Source organism: Myotis yumanensis, unplaced genomic scaffold (assembly GCF_028538775.1).
Source record: "Myotis yumanensis isolate MYYU_CA2020_CCGP unplaced genomic scaffold, mMyoYum1.0.hap1 SCAF_7, whole genome shotgun sequence".
NCBI classification, from domain to species: domain Eukaryota; kingdom Metazoa; phylum Chordata; class Mammalia; order Chiroptera; family Vespertilionidae; genus Myotis; species Myotis yumanensis.
Genome location: NW_027223758.1, coordinates 67,818,437 through 67,830,878, shown reverse-complemented (window position 1 = coordinate 67,830,878; position 12,442 = coordinate 67,818,437). Strand labels below are relative to the sequence as shown.

Sequence of the window (12,442 nt, the reverse complement as noted above, 5' to 3'; positions counted from 1 at the left end):
AGAGGTCTCCACACTTACAGGAAAGGGAATAGGGTGCTCCACCCTATTCTCAATAGGGGAAGGGGGTGTACTGACCAAAGCAGGCCTCCCCGCCCCCCTCCCGGGACAGTGACAATCCCCGCCTTTGACCCTCTTGGAGAAGTCTCCACAGCGGGGCTCCAGGAAGGAAGCACCTCCTTGGAGTCAGAGCCTCGCTCAGGTCTGCCACTTACTGCCTGTGAGATATTGCCATTTAGGGCCTCAGTTTCCTCATCTGCAAAATGGCAACAACACCTCGGTCACATGGGGATTGGAGGAATTCAGTAAGAGAAAGCTCCTGGTCCAAGCACAGCCTTCAAAATACTCTGAGTGTTCTTCCTTTCTTTCTTTCTTTCTTTCTTTCTTTGTTCCTCTCTTTCTTTCTTTCTTTCTTTTTTTCTTTTTTAGCAAAGGTGGAAATTTATTGAAGAATAGATACAGACTCCCATGTGGGGAGGGGGAAGAGTCCCACAGAATGAACTCCCACGTAGGGAGGGGGAAAGGGTCCCTCTGAGTATTCTTTCTACAAGAGAAGGCCAAGGTGGGAGGAATTTTAGAATCTAACCTAACACCCCATTTTACAGAGAAGAAAACGGAGGCACAGAGACAAAAGGTGTCCAAGCCCCACAGAAAACTGAACAGAAAGAGACCCCCATCTCCAGCTTCCTTTCTCTGGGTTCTCCCTGCACCCTCTGACCACAAGGGGGGGAGGGGAGTGGGCCCCACTCCCTCAACCTCTGTCTCACAATACCCCTTCAGGAAGGTTCTTTCCTTGCTCAAAACTCCCCCACTGGTGGCCCCCATGGGCTGGATGGGGACTGTGATGAAAGATGCAGCGCCCACTGACTGGGCCCACCCTGCCAACCTCTCCAGTTATTCTCTCCCTTCCCCCGCCCCCCAGGCACAGACCACCCACGTGGGCAGCCTGGCCTTCCAACAGGAGGTGCCTCCCGCCTCCTCTCTGGACCATGCCAGTCCTCCATCTGTCAGGCCAGCCCCAGCGACAGCCAGCTCCCATACCCAGGTCCCAGCCATGGCGCCAGGACCCCTATCTCTGCCCAAAATGACAAGCTTATAAAAATCCTCACAAACCTTTGTTGTTGCAAACGCATTTAGGGAGCCACTTTCGTGGGGCTCTCTAGCTAGCGAGATGGGAATCTTTCTGGGTGAGTCTGTCAACAACCCTCTCCCCAGCCCTTCTGGCCTCCCCCGTGCCCCACAGCACCAGGCTGAGTGCTCAGAGCAGGCACTCAGCGCCTCGTCAAAGGAGTAACGACAGTGTGGTACAACCATTAAGTTTAGAGATGAGCATTTTCATCAACCAAAGATATGAAAAATACTCCAGTCGCTCATTTTCAAAAGCACCCTGGAGGCAAAAGTGAACAACTGCTTCCCTTTTGGGGAAGCCTCATGAAATCTCACACACACCAAACAAAAAGTCCCAATCCCTCAATTAGAAGTTGGAGGAGTCTAACATACAGGTTTCTGTTATTAGGAAACGTCAACTGTGTTTGCTCTCATTTGCTAAATTTTGTCCTAAATGCAAATACCGGCCCCCGAAATTCCAGAAAGTCCTGCATTTTCTCCCACTTCCGTGATTCCAATCAGGTCACGTTTATTAACATAAGGAACCTCGCAGCAGCTGGAGATGGCTGGCTTCCAGAACGTACTTTATTTAAATTCTGGTTCCTGAAAGTCACCCTGCAGAGAGGCAGCCAGCCACCCTTAGTCAAGATAGAAAACGTGTGCTCGTGGACAACCCCCGACAGGTCGGTCTACCTGCACAGACACGCAAGGGAAAGAAAAGCAGAAAGATTTCTCCATAAATTAGGTTCACCCATCTAAGGTCTCACAGCTCAAAGTCGGAGGCGCGTTGTTGCAGCCTCGGCTCATGGAGCCACACTTGGCTGCACCACAACAAGAAAGAGAAATTCCAATTTCCTCCTCTGATCTGGAATAGATAATCCGAGATTTTTACTCACCTTTGGAGCGAGTGGAGATATCCATGCCCTCTACCACCTCCTGTTCTGTTTTGATTTCCTCCTCGGCCAAGCTGAAACAGAGCAAATTACGTTCAGGTTGAGGAAGACTGAGAACTTGCCCCATGGGGGCAGCTAGCTATTTAGAAGTCCTAACGACAAACCCAACTTTAAGACAATCCCCCATCCTTATGGAGGGATGGGGGCGGGGGGGGGGGGGGGGAAGAAACCCACACCTGATTGCAAACAAAGGGTAATGCCTCCTAAAGGAGTATTTTTAAGACACCGGGTCGTCCTTCCTTTAAGTCAAATTACTACTCCAGTTATCGTGCTGGTGGGGGATGCAAAGAGCATTTTTTTAGATACACAATTACAATCTGCCCCCATGGGCCAATGAGCACCCAGCCTTGGAGTAAACAAGTGTCTCACTGTTAACACCGGATTCAGGTAGGAGGGGGTTTGCAGGGTATGCAGAGTTCTGATGTCTGAATTCTGTAAGGCAAACAGCATTTCTCAGACCTCCCTGCTGCATCTTACAATTTCAAGAAGGGGCAGGAACAGGGGGAAAATGTACAGAATTGCAAAGTAGAAAAATCTGCCCGGGCTAGAAGCAAAAAGCCTTGTCTGGAAACATTCAAGCCACCGGCATTTACCCCAGGCACTAGGATCGGGGTCTCCACACTCCCATCCCCCACCCCCAGGGATGTGTCCTCTGGGCAGCAGGCATGGCTTAGAGAAAGCAATGGCCCTCTTTTGAGCTGTGACTAATTATTCCCCACCACTAAAGTGGAAGGAGGAAGGATTCTTTGAGAGAGAGGCTGAGAGATGGGGGTTGGGGAGAGACGCGAGAAAGAAGGCCCCCTTTGCTGGGAAGGTCCACCAGAATCTTCTCTCCCTTTCTCTTCTGGAACTCGCACTGAATAGAGTACAAACCATTTTGTATCTTACACACACACACACACACACACACACACACCCCTAAATCAAGCCAGTGAAAGTCTGCTTAAATAGGTGCAAATGGTGAGGTACGAAGAACTTCAACATTCTGGGGCTGACAGTGAAGTGATAAGAATCTTAACAGCCCTGGCCAGTGTTGCTCAGTGGTTAGAGTGTCGGACCCAGCACCAAAGGGTCTCAGGTTCCCAGTCAAGAGCACATATCTAGGTTGCAGGTTCTATCTGGAGTGTGTGTGGGAGGCAACCAATCAATGTGTCTCTCTCACATCAATGTTTCTCTCTCTCTACCCCCTTCTCCATCTCTTTCCCCCCTTCTCTCTCTCTCTCTCTCTCTCTCTCTCTCTCTCCCCCCCCCTCCCCCCACCCTTCCACTCTATCTAAAAATCAAATGGGAAAAAATATCCTCAGGTGAAGATTTAACAACAACAAAAAAAGAATCTGAACAATTACTCTAATGCAATTCCACCCGACTGTGGTTCAACAAGAAATCGGTGTGTTCCCAATTGCTATGGCTAGAATTTTCCATTGGGAAGACTCAAAGCCAGGACAGAAGGGAGGCCGGGCAGGAGAGGTAGGATGAGAGTGTCGTTCTGTGCTCAGTAGTCTGGGACTGGGACAAAAGAGTCCAAGAAGGCCTGTCACATGGAGGTATGCTTAGGGGAGTTCCACGTTTGTTGGGGGAAGAGTTCATCGAAATGGGAACTACACAGAAAGGAAGAGATGATAGCTTAGAGTTAAATTGTAAGAACTTGGAGGCCTCAAACTTCCCTAGTGCCAGCACTGAGAAGAAAGGTAGTTTGGTTTTAAATCAGCATATTAACACCTTTCGCTCTCTGATATTGAACCCCGTTAACAATTTCATTTGCACTGCATCTGTAGAGAAAGGCTGTGACACAAATCACCAGAAACAACTGACAGATTGTCACGAACAGTTTTCATCAGAAGAAAGCAGCCTTTTACATTTAAACGCATCGCTAACATGCAATAATACAACGGTGATGGTGGAAGGTGATTTCAGCACTAATACCTTCTACTCCAACTTAAGAGGCACACATTCTCAACTCAGAAACACACACAGGTTGTCCAAATAGATACTGGTGATGGTTTCTTGCTTGGGGTGATTGGAAATAAATTTTAACAAAAAGCCCCATGCAGCCTTCAGAGCTGGATAGATGGTCCACTTCAAAGGAACAAATAGCCACCTTGATCTTTTCTACCAACTAGAAATGTTTCCCCCTCTAGCATGAAGTATGTGAAATCTTAAACTTCTTGAAACCAATCCCATATTTGGAGTGACAGAGAAAAACGCTAATCTGGGGTCCAACCGAAATGTCTGGTCGTGAAAGAAACAATTTATGCATAACAGAGCCCCAAAAGCCCACTGGAAGGATTTCTGCAGGGATGAAGACATTCAAAGGTATATGCATCATGGAGGAGGGCTGTGTTCAAGAGAACAATGATTTGGCTTGTAACAGCCTAGAGGAGTTGAATACTTGCAGCAGAAATGCTGTTGTGAGGCTAAGAAAATGCAAACTAGTGATGTAGGGGCTATTTGCTGCTGAGTTTAAGATAATCAATTCTGAAGCAGACAAGGGGGGGGGGGGGGGGGTAAGCTGTTTTATCTTTCCAAGTATTGCAAGTGGGCCACCATCATCACCTAACTTTAGCAATAGCACCACCAGCTTTAGCAAGGATTTTGAGCACAACAATTTCAGAAAACCATCTTTTTCACCGATCAGCAAGCCATCATTCCAAAGGGAACCCGTACATGCACATGTGTGTGCACACAATGCATACAATAATTTGTGTTTGATTAAAGGAAATTGCAGTGTCTATGCATTGGGGGGGGGGGGGGGGGGGGGAATCATTTACAAAAGCAAAGACCAGAATGCAAAATTAGTCATTTTGCATAGCCACATCTAAAGGGACTTCCTTTTTCTACACCACTGAACTCAGGTTTGCTGTGTTGTTGTCTTTTTTTTTTCTTTTGGCTTCGTTTTAAATATTAGTATGTTATTAGGGGAAAGCCTATTTATACTACACCAAAAGTGGTGGTGAGAAAAGGTTTGTACCTGTACCCCACAGATCTTGGTCAATTTAGGTTAAGAACTGTTCAGTCATTTGGATAAAACACACACACACACACACACACACACAGTCAAATAACCATAATTGTTAAAAAGAAGAGGTGGATGCATCTGCAGAAAGGGCTTTCAACTCTTGTTATTCACACATTAAAGTCTTAGGAAATATCCAGCATCTTTTCTTCCCTATCTGTTAGCTTCCAGCAACCCGGGATTACCTAGGTCAAAAAACAAGGGGACAACAAGCACTTGTTTCAAACTGACATTACTTTTTTTTTCTTTTCTTTCAAAATCTGCAGGGAAGGCTGAGGATACCCACATGAGGAAAGGGTAATATTAGCTGCAAATCAAACTGCCGTCTCTCCCCCCACAGGAAAATTCACCATCAACTAGTTGTACACAAATGTTACCACCACCACTTCTTACACTCCCATTTACCCAAGTCACCTGCCTCTGGATTTTACAAACTGATACATTTCAGACAATTCAAGAAACAACAGTGCCTGCAAATATAACCAAGGGCATGCCAGCCAGTCCCTGAAAGAATAAAAGATTTCTCTCCCAATGCCTGAGCAAGAAAACCTATGCTTCCCTCTTAACCTGCAAGCACTTTTAAAAAAGAGCAATTAAAAGTTGCAGATGAACTGCTGCACCTCCAGGATGCTGTAAGCCTTCTGATTATTAATTCTGAGGACTCAAGGCTGGTCCGTAATTCCCAGGAATCCCATCCCCTGAGGACTTCCAAAAGGGAGAGAGAGAAAAATACATATACATATAGTTTTAACAGAAAAATGCCTGGATACACAATGCCCAGACCTTTCTTTCCCCCAAGTGTCCCTACTACTTGACTTTTAACCAAGAATATCTAAACCCATCTAGAATATACAACCAGCATGCACAAGACTCTGGCTCTATAGCTGAGGATCACCCCGCAGCAATTCAAAGAATCATGCATCATTCCAAAGGACTTTTCCTTCAGCTTTTTCACTTTCATTCAGAATCCCAAACTGGTCCAGGCTGTAAGAAACAGTTAATCCCCAAGACACAACACCTTCCTCTTCTAGATCACAAAATAACCAACATCAAATTTTAAAAACCATGCTCCCCTAAATCTGCAATTCATTTTGTTTTAATGGGGGGGGGGGGGCGGTTAGCAGAGCAGCTTTATATAAGCACTCACCTAAAACGGGCAGAGTCATCGGTAGCTAAGCTATTTATGCAGGATTCTTAAAATGGCGTCTGGCAACACTGCCTCCCTCATTCCTGGGCTGAAGCTAAAATGGTAGCAGTTTGTTCAATAGCTGCAGCTCGTGGTTAGGCAGCCCTGCTACTTTTCAAGCCACCCTCCTAAAGATCAGAACCAGGCAGCGCTCAACCAGAGGGCACCAACAACCCAACGTGTAGAAGCTTAAAAAAAAAAAAACCCTGCAATGACAGGGGGGAGTTTGTGAAGTCACAGGTTCCTAAGGAAAACCCTTCCCTTTCGGATCCTGAGCCTGCACCATGAGGCTCTGAGAAGAGGCACCTTCTGCCCTCGAATTAGGCGGTTGAAGATTAGGAAACAGGCAGGCGTGTGGCAGAAGCTGCGGACAGACAGGTGTCGGTGCAAAACACGCGCACACACACGTTACAAGGGAGCAGCAGGCTGGCGAGGGGAAGGAAGGAAGTCCATTTCCCCTTGTTGGTATATTAAAAGCCAGCTTTGCATCCATACCCAAAAGGAGCTAGGTAAAATGAAAGGGCTTCCAGGACAGCGGGCACCTGAAAAGCCCAGCTAAAGGGCAGCACCCCAGTCCGAGGCCGAGGTAAAATCAAAAGGCTGTGTTATGAGCTTGAACACGGCCACCAAATGCCCAGCCAGTCCTAAGACAGCATCAAGGAAAGACAATTGGGAGTCTGCAGGGACACAACAGTAAAATATTCGCTCAGCCAATGCACAGATTAGATTTGGGTCCACCCCCAACAGAGCCCTAAAAATTAACCGCTGGTTTTGCAAAACCCGCTTTCAGAGGCCAAACGAATAGCCTCAGAGTGGATAATGTAATCTACGGTTACAGGTCTGAGTACTGGCCTCAGCGCTGTGGTGCTGGGAGGGGAGAGTTTCAAGGTGACTGCTTTTTCGCTCCAGGGGAGACAGGAGGGCATGGTGCCCAAGGCTGTGCCAGGGCTGGGACGGGCGGTTGGCTCCTCGCCGGCCAGCCGATAGGTGGGTAATCTTGATGAGGAGGGACAGCCTAGCAGCCTGGCTAGCTGCAGGGCTGAAATGGCTCCCGCCAGCTTGTTTATCTGGAAGGAGATTGGGGAGGGGGAAGGGCAGCCATAGCCTAGGCAACCTGAAAAGCCAGGGGTGAATCCTCGTTTTTGCATTTCAGAGCAACACCAGGGCTTCTCAACATATTCCCTTACTAAATCTCTGCTGTGCGGTGGCAAAGGCACTTTTTGAGTGTCTTTCTTTTCAGGGTCAACCAGAGGCAAAGCCAGATCTAGGGCTTCTCAGCTGACAAATGTTTGTTGCCTCTGCTACAAGAGAGAGAAGGGAAAAGGCAAAAGAAACAAAGAGATCACACATTTGAAGTGGTTGGACTCAAAAAACCTACCTCTGCCTTCAGGGTTTTCTGGGTTACTGTCACCCTGGCTTTTTACAGATTGAGTCCTTTCCTCCTCTCCTATTTAAGACCTGAAGCGGTTCGCCACTGTCCTCCCAGGGAAAGAAAAGGGGTTACAAGAAAGAAAGAAAAAGAAAGAAAGAAAGGGGGGTGGGGGGGAGCTATTGTTTTCATCCTTAATTTATAATCCAAGATGCCCCATTGTTCCCTTCTTTCTGACTCAAATCTTTGAGCTAGTAATTACAAAAGTAACTGGATGGGGCTCCAACAGGCTAACCATGTTCATGCCCGGCAATTAGAAAAACTATGTAGAAAGTTTACTGAGTGATTATATATAATTAATTCCTAGTTACACAGGGAACACTGACCATTTTCTGGAGCTAATAAAAGCAGTTGCTCCCCCTCCCCCATGTGAATGCCACTTAATTTCCCAAAGCAGAAAGTGAATCCATCCTGGAGGGTCTTGAAGGGGAAGAAAAGGGAGGGGGAGAGAGGAATCAAAAGGTCCAGTGTGTCTGTGTTTGTTCCTTGCAGCTGTGCATCCTCTTTAGGGACTGAGGAGGCAGAAGGAAAAAGGAAAACAGCCCCATGTTCTGTCCCTCCCTCTGCAATTTTCAAACGTGGCAGAGAGAACATTCTACCTTGATGTAAAAAAGGAAGGGGAGGGGGGGAGAAATGCCTTAGGAATGGAATGCAGGAGACTCTTCCGCTTGGTGGATCTGTTTTTCCTAAAAGGAACAAAGATGGTAGAAATTTCCAGAAGGCCCAGTCTCAATTCGGCCACTGCAATTGTCAATCTGTAACCTTTCCTCCCAGTCTATTGGTTCAAAAGCTGGAGAGAGGAGCCCCATTGGGCTGCTCTGTGAGCCAGCACTGCTGTGCCTACCTAGTCCTGCTGCAATGCAGACATGTTTACCCCCTAACTGAAACTGGAAAATAATGCTACTTTGAAAGCAACTGACTTGTTACAGACTCATGCTCAGTGGGGGCCACAGTACCCAGGAAAAGTGACTAGCTTGGTCCAGACTGGGAACTTGCTGGGGCTGGCTGCACGTTTGAAAACAGATCTTGGCTTCGCAAACCTGTGTGAGCCATTTTCAATGTGAGCTTTTAGAGGACAAATACCTTGCCCTTAGGTTTCCTTCCAGCCCAACAAATACGCCATTATGCAAACACTGACGGCACCAAAGCAGGAGTCTTGTGATTAGATATTGCTTCTAGGGAGGCCACACGAACCTCAGTATATAATTTCCATTTACAGTCAGGAGACAAGAACAAAGAAAATAGCTAAATGTCTGAACTGACTTGTGTGGGGCAGGACAACTGTTCAGTTTTAAGTATATAAAACATCATTAACTCTTGACATTTTACTCTAAGAAGCTGGCCTTCCACAGACTTTTCTTAACTTAGAGTTTGGTACATTTCTCACCATTAAATGAGCCTTTTTTCCCATGGGTGCTAAAAGCTGGACACTAATTTAAAAGGAAAAAAGATTATGGACTCCATCAGGTTGGCATAAGACAGCAATTGAATATATTTCCAGCATTTACAGCTATGCGGGATTGGTCTCCAGGCTGGAAATTGATGCACTGAACTTCTAGGGAAATTCTGAAGCTAATGCCAAACAAGAGTCCACTTTTTTCACTCTGAAGTTCTAACTGCAGCATTAAGAGATCAGGGGAAATGAAAAAAGTAAGAAATAATTCATAAGTAAAGGTAAGCATGCATACAGATGTGTGTGGGTCAGACTTGGAAGAGGCCAAATCTGTTTTGCAGTGAGTCCTTAATCAAATCAAGTTTGCTGGTGGGTGGGATTTTGTACTCAGTGTTAGTATCTTAAAACCTGAGTACTGACACCACTAACCCCACACACACCACACACACACCCACACCCACACCCACACACCACCACCAGCTCCTGCCCCTCTACTTGCTTAAAGCTCTGTGACTCTTAAGAACAAGCACTTTCTTATATTTCACAAGCAGATCACCTACCCAGACTTCTATCTAATATCCAAACAAACCCAATTAAAGGTCTCCAGGCAAGTCACAATGAACTGCACATGTCTCCCCTGTCTGAGGGTTAACAGGAAGTATAATCTTCCATCCTAGCTGAGGTTCTCAGGAAAAACAGTGCATTCAAACAGTCACCTAAAATCAAGACACTATTTAAAAGCCCCTGTTTGGTTCCTGCTAATGAAAAGCCCTCCACTGCTATAGCCAAGACCCCCTGCTATAAACAGACCCCAAATGTTCGCCAAACTCTTTATACATGGTCACAGAGGAAATGGATCGCTTTACTTACCCAACATGTTCAAGCAACCGTCTCATTTTTCCACAGTTAAGAAGAGAGAACAGGCTGGCAGATTTGGGACTTGATCAAAAAGGAAATTTTTTTTAAAACAGTTACATGGGATTATTAAAAACACACACCACAACAACAACACAACCCAACAACTGAATAGGGAATGCTGTCATGAGCCACAGACGTGATTTTATTTCCTCTGCACTATCACAGGAGGACAGAAGATGATACAATGAGGGGGGGAAAAAAGGAAAGGAAAAAGAAAAGGATAAAAGATACATTAGTTCATTGAAAATCATGCAAGAATAGAGGGCTAAGGGATCCAAAAAAGAGTCCTCACAGATTTATTGCAGGATGTTGTCCAACATCTCCCCCACCCCCCACCCCCACCCCTACCCCCACCCCCACCCCCACCCCCACTCCCCATCCCTACTCCAAAAACTTCCTCCAAAGCCTAGAAAACACTTTCAGAAACATTTGCTGGCTGCAGGCTGGCTTGCAGAAGCCCAAACACTCTGTTATCAACAGAAGTCAGGAAAAAAAGGCTGAACAATGTAGTTTCAAGTGAAGAAACCCTGTAGGGAGAGAAAAGACCATGGAGAGACACCACCACCCACCTAGGCCCCAGGAGCTAGGAGCTCTCCTGAGCCCTGCTGTGCTGAGGGCTTGGTTCTGTTTAAAAACACACGTCCTCTCTGGTCAAAACTTAGTCCAGCTTTCCCAGAACCTCTTTGGAGAGGAAAACTTGCCTGCTTTGCTGTCTGCCATGAGCTCTCCTCAGAGAGGAGCCTGCTTGCTCACCTTCCATTTTCTTCCCCCAGCAGGCATGTGACACAAGAGAAGACAATAGTGCAGGGGGGAAACTGCTCAGAGAGAGAGAGAGAGAAAGAGGAGGAAAAAAAAAAAAGAACAGCTTCTTTTTTGGCATACCAGGATCTAGCTTCAAACTATTTCAGAAACACCATGTCCTGGTGGAGGAAAAGGTGTGCCAGGCCCTTGCCAGTTTGCAAAATCGAGCTATGGCTAATGGCTACTTAGCCATGTGACCCAAGAAAGCAAAAAAATTCTCTCTAAACAGTTCCAAGTTAACCTAAGTGCTGTGGGGGTGAGTGTGGCACGGCCAGCCACAGAGAAATCACACTGCTCGCCCACAATTCGGATGTCTCAGAGGGAGGGGGAGAAAAGATGGTTAAAAAGTCGAGCTTACCTCTGTGGATGCATTGTTAACACTGTGTAATGTCAATACTTATAAAACATGGAGGACAGGCTCCTAGTTCTCACAGAAAAAGGGTTTGGCACTTCGGCTTGATGATCTGGCCGCCTAATAAGAGCTCATCCCCGATTGGCTGGCCCGGCAAATCGGAGTGTAAGGCGGCCCGGGATTGGCTGAAACACTTCCTGAGCGATTATCTTTGTGAGGCTCTGGTGAGCAAGAGCCATCCTGTGCATAGAAAAAGACAGGCTAAGCTAGGCCTTTTGCAGCAAGAAAAACTTGGGAAAGGGGCCCCCGCACGCACTTCTCCCCCACCCTGGCTAGATTTCCCAGCACGGGCAAACCAGTGCAGCCAGCCTGACCTGCTCCAGCAAAGCCCGAGGCCCAGCTGCCACTGGGAAGAGAGTTTTTGGGGTGAGCTGACAGGGCTCACCCTCACTTGCCCCCCACAGAAGCGGCTCTCTGCTAGGAGGAAGGCTGGCCCTTTTCTAGAACAATCCAGCAGAATGGTTCACCCGGGGAGGGGGGGAGCTGAAGAGTGGGGAGCCCCAGGAAATGGGCCAAGGGGGCAGGAGAAGGGGCTGGAGGCAGGCCTCTGGGGAGCTGGGGGGCAGACAGACAGGACAGGCAAACCCCAAGAAATCGCTAAAGAGCAGCCCTGGCTTCTCAGAGCACAGAGGCTCGGGCTGCAGAGGGGAGGAGGGGAGCCGAGTGGTCAAGTTTGCATAGTCATTGTCAAAATGCCTCCTGGAAAAGCAGGCCAGAGAGCCATCCTCGCGGCACAGGCTCTGTCCTCTCAGCCCCCTCAGCCAGGACGCAAAGGAAAAACCAACATGGGTTCCTGCCTCCCTGCCAGGATGCCAAGGGGCGGCCCCCCTCTCCGTCCTTACCCTAAGAAAAGCCAAATGCGCTCCTAGCAGGCCACATGCCTAGATCTACAAACTTCCCTTCCCCTCCCCGCCCCCTCCCCCACCGCCGCCGAGGCCTGCTAAACCTGTCAGTTAAACAAAAATCTGACTTCCGTATTAGCCTGCGATGCCTTCAGCTTCCTGCCTATTAACCCTCTCTCGGACTCTGGGCCTGGCTGGGAAGGACTAGGCCCCGAGAGCGCAGAAAAGGCCTGTGGAAAAATACCAGCTGCAGCTCCCCCGGCAGATGCAGAAAGAGAGAGAGAGTGAGCCGCTGTCTCTCGCCTTTGCTTCCCAAGGAGGCGTGTACCTTCTGAATCCAGGGCACAGGCAGTGCCTCTCGGTCTGAGAAGCCATTTAAATCCAGAGGGAG

General features: G+C 47.7%; 1 protein-coding gene across 19 annotated transcripts in view; it reads right to left on the bottom strand.

Moving 5' to 3' along the window:
- ZMYND8 (zinc finger MYND-type containing 8) overlaps nt 1-11,298 on the bottom strand; it is a 110,224-nt gene extending 98,926 nt beyond the window's left edge. For 3 of the 19 annotated variants that reach the window (XM_070420795.1, XM_070420797.1, XM_070420800.1), the window contains exons 1-2: nt 11,156-11,295; nt 2,001-2,071 (exon numbers count right to left, since the gene is read on the bottom strand). In XM_070420795.1, the coding sequence (XP_070276896.1) occupies nt 2,001-2,071; nt 11,156-11,169 (85 nt within the window). In that variant the 5' untranslated portion in view covers nt 11,170-11,295. Of the gene's footprint in view, nt 1-2,000; nt 2,072-6,217; nt 6,369-9,948; nt 10,252-10,697; nt 10,813-11,155 lie in introns of those variants that run through there. The other 16 variants (XM_070420790.1, XM_070420786.1, XM_070420793.1 and 13 more) reach the window with 11 other exon arrangements.
- Between the last annotated feature and the right edge of the window lie 1,144 nt (nt 11,299-12,442).